Source organism: Taurulus bubalis (genome assembly GCF_910589615.1).
Source record: "Taurulus bubalis genome assembly, chromosome: 6".
NCBI lineage: Eukaryota > Metazoa > Chordata > Actinopteri > Perciformes > Cottidae > Taurulus > Taurulus bubalis.
In genome coordinates, this window is record NC_136594.1 from 25513169 (window position 1) to 25529853 (window position 16685).

A 16685-nucleotide genomic window follows, 5' to 3' on the forward strand; every position below is an offset into this window, starting at 1 on the left:
CGCGCCTCTCTGGTCGCGGAAGGGTTAAACGCCGGTTGGTAGTAGGAGGTGGGAGGTAAAAAAATAAAAAATAAATAAATAAAGAGCCGAGGATGGAGCGAAGCTTGCGCGGCGACTACAGCGCGTTTCCCCCGAGAAGCCCACCGCTCCACCGGAGGAGGAGGACGCAGTGAGCGCGTCGGGAACAACCGGGGACACAACCACACAACATCCCGTCCACCGGAGGACGAAGACGGGAAGGCGGGAAGCGATCCACCACCTGCGTTTCATCTCGCCGCTGCACATCCTCATCGACCTCGCTTATTTAATTCATGTGTTGAACGCTCAGAAGCTCCGCCGGCGCGCGGACGCTGCCGTGCAATCCAGATTTAAGAATGCGCAACGTGCACGCGCTGAACTCCTCCGCTGCCTCCTCGGTTTACGGGATGGTGTTTGAACGCGTCTCGGCCCGTGGACTCCTCTCAAGTGCAGCGGGTTCCTGCAGCCAGTAGACCCGACACAGGGTCGTTCATTCAGATAAAAGCATTCTTTTAAAGGATGACAAGTAGCCGCGTGGATTGATATGTTTTTTATTTTCTAGCTGAGGCTTGTAGTTTAAAAAAAGATATTTTTTTGCGGCGGTTTGCTGCTGTTTTTGAACTGTGATTCTCAGTGGATGTGTTAAGGGGGCGGGGCGAGGAGGAAGAGGAGGAGGAGGAGGGCGCGTGAAGAAGGATGTGTGCCAACTTGTTTGCTCCGTCTGTGGCGCGTTACGCGTCGGGTTGACAGTCTGTGTTTCTCTTCTCGGGGCGCTTATTCAGCAAGTTCCCAGCGCGGAGTCTCTGGCAGCGAGGGATGAGGACCTGTGGGTGTTGGGGGAGGGGGGGTCGAGCAGAAGAGACGCCTTCACGTCGATAGAGGTATTTCATATTTTGTAAGAGAGAAGATTTGTCGACACTCCGCCGGCCGTTTCGGTTTAATAGTAAAAACAGACTCGACTGAAAGCCACGCGAGAGTTGGAGGTGCTGTGGCGCTTCTTCTCGCACGCGCCGTCACCTGGAACCCACAGGAGCCCACGAGGACCCCGCGCACAGGTGTGAGGCCCGGACACGCGCCATGGATGATTCAGGGATCATCCGGAGACGGAGGCTGCAGGTGAAAAGTTTATTTATTTTGTAGCTGCTTTGTTATCACCAGTAAACACGAGTTGTATGGATGCTGTGGAATATATTTAGCTAATACCAGGACATAGCCTTTGAAGGAAAGTGTGTTCATACTTTGATTTCATGTGTGTGTGTTCAGGTAATTACATTGTAATCTATGGATGCTTCAGAAGAGATGCCCAAAAGGAAGTATAGGCCCATGAGGGAATTCATAAAAAATGCTATGAAAAGGCATAAGGCCGTAAAAACAACAACAGTCAGTTGATTTAGTGGACTGCAGAAAACAGAAGATAGGAGTGGGCGACATGGAAACCCCCTCTGTCACAGTATGTATTATACATGATATAATCACATTTCTGGAAAATCAAGTGAGATTCAAAAGAGTCGACTGTTTTGGAAAACATCTTTCTTTTAAATCGGACAAATCGTGGTTCTTCCTCACATTGAAATAATCCAGTGTGGCAAAACATTTGACCGAAGACAAACTTCCTTCACATATTGTCCCATCAGTGAAGTTTTGGAATACATAACTTGTTTTACATTCACAGCAGTATGTCGGCTATTAACCAGGCTGAGTATGTGGAGTAGATCCTTCCCTCACATCTGCATGATGCATCTCCTCACTTCGCCCACATCTTTAACAAGATGACCGGTAGACGCTTTACTGCGGCCGCTTGTGTGAAATGAAAGAAAGCGAGGCCCGTGGTCTCCGGCCCGGCTCTGCTTCCTGCTGAGATCATTTACAGTAAAAGCACTCCTCTGCACATAGCGCCTGAGATGCTCCGCTCTCCATGATTGCTCGTGGTTTATACAAGATGTAGACGAGCAACACTGGAAGATTTTCCTTTCGAAAGAACTTGTTGCCCGGTTGGTAGAACGTGGCACTGCCAGGCACCTATAGGTGCTGGGCTCCTGTTGTAGAGCAGACGCTAGTTTAATGAGTTCATGATAAATGCATGTCTTTGTCTGGGGAATACAAGACTATCTACTATGTCCACCTAAAGCTCTACTTTTGTCAATCTGTACTATTTAGACTCAAGGTTGTTGTTGTTAGAGAGCAGGGAGAGTCAGTCCGTTTGCAATCATTGATGGCTAAGAAAATCATTTGGGGAACTGTTTGGCACCTCGTGACATTTTTGGCATTTTTACTTAAAGAGGTTTGACGTTGGTTATCTTGAGAAACTGGAAAGAGTACGCTAGATTTTGAAATTGATCTCTCTTTTCTAACTGAAGTAGCGAGCAGCACCAGCTCCAAAAGTTGATAGCCAAAAAGTCGCCAAGTCAGCGACTCTAACAACCTGGAGCCTTCCTCCAAAATGATCACGATGAACAAACAGCCAACATTGCGATTGCTCAGAGCATTTGAGTTGTTGATGGATGTCATGAGAATTACAAACTGAAATATCGCCCAAAAATATTTGAAGATTACCATCCCTGCCCTTTAGCAACTTAACATGTTCAATAATATTCCATTATCAAAATTGTGGCCGATCAATGTTGCAAATCGTTTGGTAATGTTTTGGATCGAATCGATGACCTGGTAAAAGAAATAAGGGAACATGCCCATCGGCCATCTTATTTTGTCCGGCCAACAATAAAAAATTCAGACATTCAATTCAAAATACTGACAGACTAAAGAAAAACAACATATTCCCGTTCCAGAGAATATGTGTTTTAAAATACACAAATGTAATAATAGTTTTGTCTGGACTATAAGTAAGCTCCTGTGTGCTGGGGTTGAGTTATTGCACATTATTGCACACATTATCACAAATATTGTTACTTATATATGTATTATGTATAATACAGCTTAGAATGAAGTGGTCCTTTTCATTTAAATCTTTTCTCAGAAATAAGTTGTAGCTGAGATTTAGACAATGAAATGGAGAGCAGAGAGACAGCGGACAATCGAATGTGAACGTAAATGTAATGCACACACACACACACACACACACACACACACACACACACACACACACACACACACACACACACACACACTTAGCCCAAGATGGACTTTGTGTCCAGCTAATGTATTTTAATAAGTAGCACGCCGACACATTCACTTCCAAGAAGATCACTAGCGAGTCTAACTTCTGATTTCAGTCGGATGTTAATGCATGTTAATGTGTGTGTGTGTTCATCCATTCAGTGGCCCCACTAAGCATCTTGTGTGTGCTCGTCTGTCTGTGTGTGTGTGTGTGTGTGTGTGTGTGCATAACATCCATGCCTATATGTACGCATCAAATCGACTCCCCTCCTCCCCGCTCTCCATTTCCATCGAAGTGGTCGATATCCATATCTCAGACGGAGGAGGTCTAAATGCCGAGGATGTGGCGCAGTTGTCGGGCCCATTAGCAGGACTAATGGTGGCCTAACAGCCCCGCGTGCCCTCAGGGAGGAAGACCGACCACCAGCAGCAGGACGGGTTTAAAGGGGCAGCAGCGTAGACCTGAGGCGGGAAGCAGCTGTGGGCTACAGGACACCCCACTTAAGTGCTCTTACAATATCTGGATCCTTTACTGCCTGGATCTACTTTCAGGGGGAGTGTGTGTGTGTGTGTGTGTGTGTGTGTGTGTGTGTGTGTGTGTGTGTGTTTGTGTGTGTGTGTGTGTGTGTTTCATATGGATTACTTTATGAGTGTGGACGCTGAAAATAATTAGGGCAAAACTACCCGAGAGCTGAGGATCAGTCGGTTTGCTCAATATTGAAACCTATTAGTATCATGAATGAATACGATCACATCTTTCTTATTCATAAAAAAAGTCATGTTGTCTTCACACAACTGGGTCAGAAACTCTGCCTGGATAAAAAAATATTTATAAGCAATAGTATGCAAAAGTGCGTTAATCAATGTGCTGATCAATAAACGTATCCTTTTAACTGTAGGTATTAAAGAATTGTGTAAATATATACCAAGAGGTACATATTTCACTTGCTGAAAGACTGATGCTGCCGTTCTCCTTGGGAGGACTCGGCCTCTCTAATGGCCACTTGCAGCCACTTGTCTCCTGATGGATCCGTCCCGCCTTCACCCTCAAGCCACAGAGTCTTCCTCTTCTCTGTCCGTCTCGCTCCCAACTGTCTCCCTGGCTTCCACAATACAAAACCGTTATTTATTCCCTCATCGCCGCCTTCAGCGTCTTTCTGTACGCTCCTCACCTCCCTCCCCCCTTTCACTCTCTCATTCAGGCACACCGCTTTGAGGGCGGGACATTTGGCCTGGGGGGAGGGGGGGGGGGGGGGGGGGGGGGGCGTCATTTTCGTTAAACAGGAAATAAGTGACATTACCATACAGTGCATTCATTTGGTTTTTGTCCAAAGTGACATCGTTTTTTGCGATATTTATCTTATTGCTAGTGATATTCTAATTTACAAGGGTGTCAGTTATACTTATTATACACTTAATACTTATTACTCTTTTGTTCATGTATGTTTTTATTATACTCTGTTGTTTTTTCCTCATTTTCTTTTCATTATCTTTGATTAATCCGTGCAAGAATGTTTCTTTTGTCCTTTTGTTCTTTTTGTTATGTTGTTGTCTTATTAGTCTGTGGGCTGTTGTTAGGACACCATAATACAGTTTGAAAAACTCGGTGACCGCTCAAGGAGGCATTTTTGGGAAATCTTGCTCATATCGTGCTGGATGTTCATAGTTATGATCAAAATATCTTTTAAAAGTGATTTTTTTGCAGATATACATTTTTTTCCCAATGCTTTGCTGAACCAATGCATACAATAAACACAAGTATTGGAATTCATTTAGGGTTCCTACGACGACTCAAACACAGGGAAGAAGTCATACATGAAATGTTCACATACAATTATTAATTTCACACATCCGAAATCCCATTTTGCTTCATGACGAAAAGACACGACAGCGGTTTATAATCGGTGACCAGCGCATTGCACTGGGCTGTGGCTGTGTGTCGCTGAGACGAGTCACCTTCGTCTCCAAGTGAAGACGATCCTGACGTCCCGGGGCGGTCGTAGGTGTGTGTGGAGCGCGCTCACGCTGAACCCATATGCTCACAAACACCCGCGCTCCAACACGAGTCATACGACACGTCTCACCCCTCTCTGTTGTGGGAGTCCGGAGTGCACCACACACACACACACACACACAAGCATAATTTGTCCAATATTTTGTCCCGGGCAGTGTGCCCGTTTCCAATATGCTAAGCACAAGGGATAGGAGTGTGATCACTGCAGAAGATCCAGCTCTCCGTGCCAAGTCCTGTCACTCACCGCCGTGCCCACCGCTTTGTTCCGCCTCGCCGCGTCCTTCTGATGTCATTTTATTCAGGAAGGCGAGTTTTTGTGCCGAGAGAGCAAAGTGTTCATCAAAGCAACAGATCTGGGCCAGAATAGATTTGGGAACGGCTTCAAATATCCAAGCTACTTCATCACTGGGCTTGAATGATCGTGCCAGATGCCGATAAAGAACAAAAGCTCGAGCCCAAACCGGTCCACCAGACCGGCAAAATATAATGAAAGAAAAGCACTTATTACAGTTTTGAACTGGACCCCGCGTGGTCAAGGAAGTAAATATAGGTTGAGAGTTATTTCAGACCTCGGTGTATTGACGAGTCATCTCAAAGCTTTTACGCAAAACTATTAGAGGGAATAATACACAGTGTGACATTTGCTTCGCAATCTGCTGTCAGTCTTGGCAGCAGCAGCAGAGCAGAAGCCTTGTGACTCTGCCCAGAGCAGCAGCAGCATATTAACATTGGCTTTGCTTTGCTTTCCAGTTGGCCTTGGGTTTCCCTTTGGGTACCCCGAGCCTCCCACCCTATCTCTACCCCTTAAAAAATATGGAGAAAAAACCCCTCTGTGAGACCCTCTCTTCCCTTTTTGAACGTCTCCTTTCACAATAAAAAATCAAATGAGAATGTGACTAATTTGTAGTGACTTGAAGCAGGGAGGTTGTTCATGATTGATTAAATGTGCTAATAAGCACCAAAACCACTTAATCAATGCCTCTTTTAGCAACTTCATCAGATCAGAACATTTTCCTACTCTTGATTTTTCTTTCTTCACCGATTGATTCTTCAATAAAACAGCAGAAACGTAAAACTTTTATGTTTGTGCGTTTCCACATATATATATATTGATGCAGTGTGTAGTCATGGCCGTGGGATTTTGTGTGAGGACGACACAATAGGACGCGGCGTGACATTCTTGTGTAATCGCGGAGACAGGAAATGTTTTTTTAATGGTGAACAATCGCATATAATGATCATCACGGCCTGTGATCACTAATATAAATCTACAATGTGCTTTTCTAACACTTTATAATTCAGCATATAGTGGCAGCTTCACGTATGAGTATGTTTCCATGTCAGGAGGATTTTCTCAAATGGCCAAGCAGGGAAATTTCGAATAGATTCGACGAAATTTGAATGTAAACGTGAAATATAAATGTGATCACGCGGTTTGTTTTGGATCGTAGAGACACTCACCCACATTTAGAACGATGCCACTTGGCGACATTCCTTACTTGATGAATAAAACATCAGTTTGCCTCATGCGCTCATGGTTTATTGCACAAATGGTGCTCTTTATTGATGATCAGACGTCCAAAAATCGGCTTTTACGTCCACGATTGTCTGGCATGATATTGATAACACACTGTCAAAAGATAACAGGACTGAATCTCCCTCTTCATTAGAATTGAGCAGCTGTGTCACCTCAGTCAGTCTTATAAAATACTTTAATACCTTTTTAAAGATTTGTCCGCCTTTTTTGGATCATACGTTTGGATTATTGATCTTTACTTTATACTCTTTGGAAACGTCCTTACTGTTGTCGCCAGCAGCTCCAGGTTCGTTTTTTTTCCGATTCACCTGAAGCAAAGTGTGAATTACATAGAAGTTTCTGAGGTTGTCATGGTCACTCGGCACGGAGCATATTGTTCAAAGAAATGCTGGAGTAACCGGTAGCATGGCAACAACACGCAGCCATCTGTCGGACAGAGACAGCGAGGGGGAGCAGGTGTTGGGGTTTGATCCATTGGCCAGTCCTATCAACACACACACACACACACACACACACACACACACACGCGCGTATCAGACTCCTGCGGGGAGTAACCCTGGCCGAGCTCACTTCCTCCTGATGATGTAATTCATTAGATGTCCCAGAAAGAGCTCACTATGATGGGTGATGTCACTCCCATTGAAGGAAAAAAAGGGATTAGATCGATCCCACTCTCATGTCTATACATTAAATATGAAGCTGCTGACGGCAGTCGGTTAGCTTAGCTTAGCATCAAGACTGGAGGACGGGAGCAGCTAGCCTGAAGATCACTAATCAACACGTCTTGTCGGTTTAATCGCTCAACAGACAGAAATGTAAACGGAGCCGCTTGTAGCTTTCGGGCTAGTTGGGTAGTCTGAACTAGTTCAGAGGTGCTGGGCGAGCGGGAAAGCGTCAGAAATGGTTTAACAGCACGTAGCCCTCTTTACGAAAACCCCAAATTGTCAGTTTTGCGTTTCTGTTTGTGTAAAGCTCAAACAAATGAGATACATGTTGAGTAGCGTTATCTTTTGAACATTTGGAACCAGCCTAGCTGTCGTTATGCTAAGCTAAGCTAATGTGCTCCTGGCTTTAGCTCCATACTTCACACACACAGAGAGGTATCAATCTTTTTATCTCACTCTCGCCACAATACAGCAGATGAGTATATTTCCATATTTCCAGCAACGTCGAACTGAGTTTCTTCTTATTTACTCATGATCACTGCACTACATGCTGCACTCCTTGCACACCGCACTTGTTCAATCCCCAACAGAGTTAATTATGATCATGATTTCCTCTACGTGCCTGTGGAAAATAGGTTCTGACTCATTACAGCGTGTCTCTGCAGCCTTTTTCCTTCTGCTCTTGGCCTCCTCGGAGTCGGATACACTGACGTGTACGCAGTGCTGCAAAGTAAATGGGTGGTGAGCTTGTTTTGAGACTGCTTGGAGACGAGAGCTCCAGCTGTCAAGTCATGTTTCATCAGCTCGGCTTTGTTTGGGTTTCGTAATGCTTGTGTACTTGTACAAACACAAAGAGATGGAGAGAGAGAGAGAGAGAGAGAGATTTAACAGGATGAAATTCCTCTCTGGAAAACCAATTACAGCTTCTTATTTTTCCTCTCACGTTTTGTGTTTATTCCTTTTTTCCGTTTGACCCCGGGTGTGGATTGTTCCTTTCATTTCACCGACACGGCTCTGTGTCATTAAGCCTTCCCCGAGTGGAAAAAGACACAGATGATAACATCTTTTTAGTGGAGCCACTCGGCCGTAGAAAAAAAAGCTTGATAAGCAGAGGCGCAGAGACTCGACAATAGAAACGGACGGTAACCCGATCTCTCCTCATCCGAGTGTTAAACGGAATCAAATTGGGAAGAGATGGGCAACAAGCGCCACACAGATTCCTCCCAGCAGATCCTAATCACGTCAGAGTCCTCGCTGTTGTGTCCCAACGTCGTAAATATAGCAGCAACATGTTTTAGATCGACGTCGGCTCCACTCAACCTGGTGGTTCCTGGAGTCTCCGAGCACTTAGGAGGGATCGGCTTTCACTCGCACGAGACATTAACGGAGGAATCACAACACCGGCTGCAGACGAATCCCAGCACACCGCTGCATGAACTGGTTTATTCTGATTGACTTGTTGTACTTCTTTCAGGTTTTCCATAGGAGGCCAGCATTACATGCTTATGATGGTCAACGTGGTTTTTAGTTGGCTCCAAGAAAAGTGGCGAATGATTTCACAGCGAAAAAGTGAATTGCTTGTCCGCATATCAAGCTAACTTTGTTGAATAAATAAACTGGTTTCATCTCAAATATCCAATGCGAAGTTTGGAGAAATATGAAGAGTAATGTGTGCAATCCGTCTATGCTGAGTATCATCTTGAGGTTTGACCTTGAAGGAATCAGATTTGTATGCGGCCGGTATGCTAACAAAAAATCAACAGAGTGCTTTATGGGTAAGATTAAAGCAGCAACGGTGAAATATATGAGGAGGTAAGAAAAGAAGAAGAAAGAAACACTTTCAAAATGAAACAGATGAGACAAAAAGTTGGGTCGTTATGAAGTGTTTTTGTTGTATTAAGTAACGGTTCATTATAATTAGATTAATTGGATTATATGAATATGCTAATTCATGTTTCCTCTCCATACTAAGTTTATTATCATCTTTTCCACAGTGTGATTGCATGATGTGTGAAACTCATCAGGCTCATTTACCTTCTCCCCCTCTTTTCTTCTTCTCTCCTGCTTTTCTCTTTCTCACCAGAAGGATTTGCCTCTGCCGCGAAAAAGCAGCAGGTAAGTTAACATTCACGCATGTTTCTTGCTCTGAGTGCGCCTCTGGCCAGGCTGTGATAAATGTGCGATACATTCTCTGTAACAACGGAGACCGAATCAACATTTAATGGGATTTAATAGGTTACTTATTTATATTTATTTATATATTATAATTACTCCACATTGCCTCCACGAGATGAAACACAAAGCAAGAAGGAACAGCGTCTTTCGGCTCTTCATCAAAGGATGACACGATGGTATTCTGCCTTCAGACGGCAGCGTGCTCAGCTCTGCAGGAGCTCTTTCGCTCCCGTCGGCCCAATCTGTTGCACCGGTGAGCTGCGACCTCGGCGCCCGGCGGGGTCGCAGAGAGGAAGGGAGGGAGAAGAGAGCAGTAGCATGATGCGGAGTGCAGAAAGGGAATGACGGACATCTTGTTGGTTGTTTCACGGCATTTTGATCAAACTTACCGTAACGGAACAAGTATAGCTCCTGTGATCGTTCCTCTTGTCCAAAGACATCCCTTCTTTGGGAGATTTTAACGTCAAATCTCTTGTGCTTCTAGAGTTTAGCTGCTGATGATTTGAAGCTTCAGCAGTCTGTTCAGTACCAAATTCCCTCTTTTCACATCGATAGTGTTTTCAGCAAAGAGACGGAGACACAAAGTTTGGTTTGATTTGTCCGACTCAGATTTGGTCTCCCATTGCTACCATTACATTTGCTTTAGACTGGGTTTTCTTTGGCGCCAATATGAGCACAAGAAACTATTGTTTAGCAGAATATTTTCATCTCAATGTATATTTGGTCGTGTAATGCATCTCCTTGAACATCATCACAGAAGAGTAGAGCATCATCTTTTGTCTCCCGGGCATCACATGTCACGTGATGCCTGAGTCTCTGTCACGTTTTTAGTTTTTTCATTCAGTGTCAAAGTAATCAGCTGATCTGAACATTCATGGAGGCATTGCAAACATGAACTGTTAATAGTTAAATCAGCATATTTTTAACACACTTTTAAACAAATGTAGGCTGAAATAAAAGAGCTCCAGTTGTTGCACATTGTTCGAAGGTGTTATTTTGAGCGTGAAACAATGGAAATCATGAGCAGAGCGTTTGAGGAGGAATCGTTTGAGGAGCTCTTGAATGAAATGATTCATTTGAATTCCTTCAAAATGTCAACATTTTCTACCAGGCAGCTCGGCTTCTCGTGAAAGGGAAAGACGTAGTTGTCCCGCCCCCGATGGATTACGTTTAGCGACTGAATTAGAAACCTCTGGAGTCGCTTTCTGTGCCATTTAGGAAAGAGTGGGATTGAACGACCTCGAGAGGTTTGACAAAACCGATCAAAGTATCTTAATTTGTGGTTACAGGCGTGAAAAACTGCCTTTGAATGCAACTCCCGGTGTAGTGTATGAGCGGGTGAGTCTCTGTCCGTGGTGCTGAAATGAAACTCACTGCTCTTTCTTTCACTGGCACACCGAGTTTTACTCCAAAGAAGAATGACACAGAGGCTGAAGGGACATTAGTTTGGAAGTGTTTGTCTCTGGCAGCGTTTCGTTGGCTACATATTAATTCATGTTCACGTCTTGATAAAAATCTCTTCTACCGAGATGGAGGTGATGTTGGATTTGATTTGGAAAGCTGTAGCTGGCTGCTGATAAAAAGCACTTCACAAATTAGGCAGAATTTGGAAAAGTGTCTTATGTCAGCTCTGAAGGCTGTGTGAAAATGCCTCTGAAGATGGAAGGGTGGTGCAATTTTCCACAAAATACTTACACTCTGCCATCATCATTTCGAGTGTCGAAATACTTAAAAAGCCTCTGAAATTGCTGGAGTCCAGAGCCATACTTTTCTCTTACACTTTCGACTTGTTCTGTGTGAGCAGAACGTCAACTCCTGCTGCTGCACCGAGGGAACAGGGAGCACTTTCCTTTTCTTCTTCTTTTTATTTAACTTCATTTTGTAGTTGTGTGTGTGTAGTGGTCTATTTAGTATTCTGTATGCATTTTACTGTCTGGCAGCAATAGCCTGGTGATGCTAACACATGCCCGGGGTATTTCATGTCTTTCTGCATCCAGGTGCAATTACAATATACCGCCTCACTCTGTTCGGCCACACGCTTCTGCGCGCGCGCGCGTGTGTGTGTGTGTGTGTGTGTGTGTGTGTGTGTGTGCAGCCTTCGTGTGTGTCCCTGACTGCTGTCACGAGGTATGTTTTGTCCCTGACCTCTGACCTCCATGTGGCAGATGTCACGGCGTGACATGAAGGAGACACTGGAGCTGGAGGCTCACGGTCAGCTCTCGGCTCTCTCAGTAGTCCCGCCCCCTCTCTTTGGGGTTTTTCTCCACACATCCTCCTGTGGGTGGAGCTGGAGTATTAGACTACGGGCCTAATGACGGGGCGTTTATTGCAGAGTGAGAATAAAGTGAGCTGAAGGACAAACAGGCGACTGAAATCACTGAGAGGTTGAATATGCTGCAGAAGACGGAGAGAAAAAAGAAAGAAAAACGGATTCCCACATTACACTAAAAAAACAAACACTCCATGTCTTCAATATGATATCATGCTGCCCCTCCCTGTCTGCGACCCCCCACTGTGTTTCAGTGATATCATCACCCTCTTCCTCTTCCTCCCCCTCGTCCTCCTCCCCCGTCTCTCCTCGCTCATGTATATTTTATTCAGCCAGACTCCCACATTAGAGACGGCATCCATTATTGAATTACTCCCCTCAGCACTACTGTGCAACTGTCACCCCACGTCAGCTTTAACATTTGGTGGATTTGTTTCAAAGGGAGACACACACACACACACACACACACACACACACACACACACACAGAAATGACATCTCTCTTGGCTGGGCATTGCGGAGCAGCTCCTGTGATATCTAGGGCAAATAGCCGATGCCAGAGCTCATCCAATATGGCGTTTTACGGAGAGAAAAAATAGAACTGTGTCTGAGTCTCTGAGTGCATTTTAAAAGGATGCTGACGTCATTCTGTATTCGTTCCGGCTGAAGATGTAAATCTTTAAAAAAAAGTCTCAGTAATTTCTTAAAGTAGGGGCTGTAGTTTTTCTTTTTAGCAGACAGTACTATATATTGCATGTTTTGGGATCTAATTCCAGCGGCGGATTACTACACATTTCCAGATCTCGTGAGCAAAAGAACACTGTAACAAAGAAGATGTCACGCAGTGTAACAGTGTGGATTATTAATGGGGTTTTAAAGGACGGGTCCGTTATTTATTCATAAATTATTTTATTTTTTTTATCATTCTGTAGCTTCAAATCTAAACGTTTCACTGCTAGTATTATTACTTATTCAAGTTAAGTAAGATTAGCTCAAAAATAAAATGTCCAACTCTGTAGGGAAACTATTTGGCCTTTTTCCTGAAGAACAAAATGGAAGATGTACATCTTCAGTAGGAGCAAAGGGCCTTTACACACAACAAACTATTCATACCTGCAGAGATGGGGATTTGCACAAGAGTCGACACTTATTCAGTAAAGTAGGAAACGCTCTGCGTGAATTTGAGTTCTCTCTGGAAGACAGTCGCACAGTGTAAATGTTTAGGGCTTTTATTGTGAAAGGTGGTCTGCGCTGCCTTTGTCAGGGTTGAAAGGAGTAATACAGTTTGCCGCCTCGGGTTCTACGTATTCATGACAAAAACAATAGTTAAATAAAAAAAACTCCCCGGTGTGTAAAGCCCTTTAGAGCCACATACGGCTTGGGGAAGTCAGAAAGCAATGAGAGACGAATGCATTGCTGCTTTTGGTCTTTTCGTGGGCTTTATTGACAATATCAAAAACATTGATTTTCTTGCCAGCCTGATCCTTTAATAGCTTTTGGACACAGAGGAATAAACTCCATCAGACTTTGTGGGTTGGATTAATTACTTGCTGGCTCTGGTCTTTTCGGGGGATTTGTTATATAATAAGAATATTGAAAAAAATATAGAACATCACCATCATTATCATCCCATAGTGACCTGTTTTTAAATGTATTTATAAATGATGTCAGTGCCACACTATATAATAAACACACACAGTCACATGTGAAACCATCCCGCCCCCCCTTCATTTACATTAGTCGTCACATCGTCTCTCCACATCTGATTGGCTTTCACTCGCTCGTTCTCACTGTCTCTCTCTCTCATTCATACTGTGCATATACCTGTACTGACCCCTCCCCTTTCCCTCTCTCTCTCTCTCTCTCTCTGCCACCCTCCCCCTCTCGCTCTGTCACTCCACACTTCCTGACTTGGCACGATACCCTTGAGAGCAGCCCCACAATCCTCTCTCCGTCTGAGGGTGATGCTCGCCAGCCTGTCCCCTCTCTCCACCTCTTCCTCTTTCCTCCTCTCTCTCTCTCTCTCTCTCCACCTCTTTCCTCCTCGCTCTCTCTCCACCTCTCTCTCTCTCTCTCCACCTCTTCCTCTTTCCTCCTCTCTCTTTCTCTCTCTCTCTCTCTCCATCTTTAATCCTCTTGTTTTCTCCGTCTGTGACACGGCTGACATTTCCAAATCTTTCTAATCATATTTTCTCTCTCTCTCTCTCTCTCTCATACACTCTCTCTCTCTCTATCATACACTCTCTCTCTCTCATACACTCACTCTCTCATGCACGCGTACTCGTCTCGGCGGTGAGTGTGTGAGTGTGTGTTTAACTGGCCAGAGGAGTCTGACATGCCGACGTGGAGCGTAATCGCTGCCTCTTGACTGCCTCTGTGTGTGTGTGTGTGTGTGTGTGTGTGTGTGAGGCTCAGCTGCTCTCATGATCATCTGCCAACACAGCCTCTGCTGCTAGCAACATGTTCCGACGCACAAAAAGGTAAACGGCAACCATCTGTCTGCGTGAAGTCTTTGTGGCCGGCGTGATGCCCCTGTGTTGTTGGCGTGTGCCGGCGTGCTGTGTTTGTTCCGTTGCCCTCGCCAGCGCTCCTGCCGCCTCGCTGTTGTGTCCGTGTCTCCATTTAGCTCCAGCACTACGGTGTGTGTGCCTTAGCGTGTGCGTTTGATGTCTTTGTACGTTACCTGTTAATGCAGTGTGGTGTTGATACGCTCTGCTGTTACGGTTTGCGTCTGAAGCGGTTTGATAATATGTTTGCATGTGTGTGTGTGTATTTATTTATTTATAACCTTGTTGAGCTTTATTATAGTGCTGCACATGTGCACAAGGATTTAGTCTGCTTTAGATTATGGCTCACTCTTTCACACACACGCACACGCACACACACACACACACACACACACACACACACACACACACACACTTGAGCGGCAGCCTGTGTGCCAGAGATAGCGTTATAAAGTGAAGGTGTTATTGTCGGTGTCCAGGGAGCAGAGGTGGGATGCTGTCTGCTTGGCACAGGACCTCGCTCTTCCTCCCCTTCATCTTCACCTTTTTCTCTCTTTCCTTCATCTTCCGCCCCTAACGTCACCTCTCTGTCCATCTCGGCATCTCCTCACTAACAGTTTCCTTGTTACTGTTTGACTCCAGTCATTTCTACCTCTTAACCTCGTTCAACTCTCCTCTCATCATCCTCTCCCGTCCTCTCCTCTCCCCTCATCTCCTTATCCTCTCCTCTCCCCATCCTCTCCCCTCCTCTCCTCATCCTCTCCTCCTCTCCTCTCCTTTCCTCATCCTCTCCCGTCCTCTCCACATCCTCTCCTCCCTCTCCTCATCCTCTCCCCTTCTCTTCTTTCCTCTACTCATCCTCTCCTTCTCTCCTCTCCCCTCCTCTTCTCTCCTCTCCTTTCCTCTCCTCTCCCCTCCCCTCCTCTCCTCATCCTCTCCTCTTCCCTCCTCTCCTTTCCTCATCCTCTCCTCATCCTCTCCTCATCCTCTCCCCTCCCCTCCTCTCCTCATCCTCTCCTCTTCCCTCCTCTCCTTTCCTCATCCTCTCCTCCTCTCCCCATCTCTCCTCTCTTCATCCTCTCCTCATCCTCTCCCCTCCTCTCCTCTCCACATCCTCTCCTCATCCTCTCCCCTTCTCTTCTCTCCTCTCCTCTCCTCTCCTTTCCTCTCCTCTCCCCTCCTCTCCTCTCCTCATCCTGTCCTCATCCTCTCCCCTTCCCTCCTCTCCTTTCCTCATTCTCTCCTCCTCTCCCCATCTCTCCTCTCCTCATCCTCTCCCCTCCTCTCCTCATCCTCTCCTCATCATCTCATCTCCTCTCCCCTCATCTCATCTCCTCATCCTCTCCTCATCATCTCCTCTCCTCTCCCCTCCTCTCCTCTCCCTGATGTACAATCTGTACAGACCCTTTAGTCCCTCCCGCGGTGCTTCATTTTAGCGGTCTTCATCTCATCAGATCACAGGGGGATTAGTCTGAGTCGTCACCGTTGCCCCGACTGTGCGGGGAATGAACAGCAGAGCATTCTGCATACGAAGAAGAGTGAAGAGTAAAGAGTAAAGCCATGCAGAGCGGATGTGTTCACACAGAGAACATGTGTGTCTGTGTCTGTGAGTGAAGTTTCCTGTTCATGAGTACGTATCAGCAGCATCACATAGTTTATTCAATAGAATGAAAAGGAAAGTTCTATGATGGAAGATAACACTATATTTTCCCATTACAGTTCCCATTTCTCAAAGCAAGGTATTTGTGAGTGTTGGTGCTGAAACTCTTCCAATAATACCCAGCTCTAATTCTGAGTTATAAATATAATTCATCCTGCATATTTCTTTCATTCTACTTTCTCACTCTGTAGTGTGTGTGGTGTGTGTGTGTGTGTGTGTGTGTGTGTGTGTGTGTGTGTGTGTGTGTGTGTGCGCCTGCATTGTTTTATTAGTGCACGTGTGTGTTTTCTTGGCTGGCTGTTGCAATTAAGAGAGATACTGCTTTGTGCCCACTCCCAAACAGATTGAGTTTAAAGGAGGAGGAGGAGAGAGAGAGCGAGAGAGAGAGAGAGAGAACAAGAGGCACGAAACAGAGCTGCAGCGATGAAAGGCAGAGCGTCAGGTAGAGTCTCAGCCTACATTTAAGAGCAGCCCACAGAGGGTCAACTGAGTCCATGACGATAAACTCTTCGTCTCCCCGTCTTCTTCCTCTCCGCTCACTTCAAGGTGAACTGCTTTGGTTTTGTTGTTTGGGCTTTTGAGCTCATGGCGGCGGAGAGACGGAGGCTGGAAGACAAGGGAGTCAAGGGAGGCCTTAATGTTTATCTCACTCACACACAGCGGGTATACATATATATATATATATATATATATATATATATATATATATATATATATATATATACA

At 45.2% G+C, this 16685-nt stretch overlaps 1 protein-coding gene across 1 annotated transcript in view; it reads left to right on the forward strand.

Annotated features, from left to right (window-relative positions):
* Positions 1–1095: 1095 nt before the first annotated feature.
* The window catches only part of mast1a (microtubule associated serine/threonine kinase 1a), a gene marked incomplete at both ends in the record, with an annotated part of 58653 nt that continues 43063 nt past the window's right edge, over positions 1096–16685 (forward strand). The window contains 2 exons of the mRNA XM_079219255.1: positions 1096–1134; positions 9432–9463. Of these exons, the coding sequence (XP_079075381.1) occupies positions 1096–1134; positions 9432–9463 (71 nt within the window). The remainder of the gene's footprint in view (positions 1135–9431; positions 9464–16685) is intronic.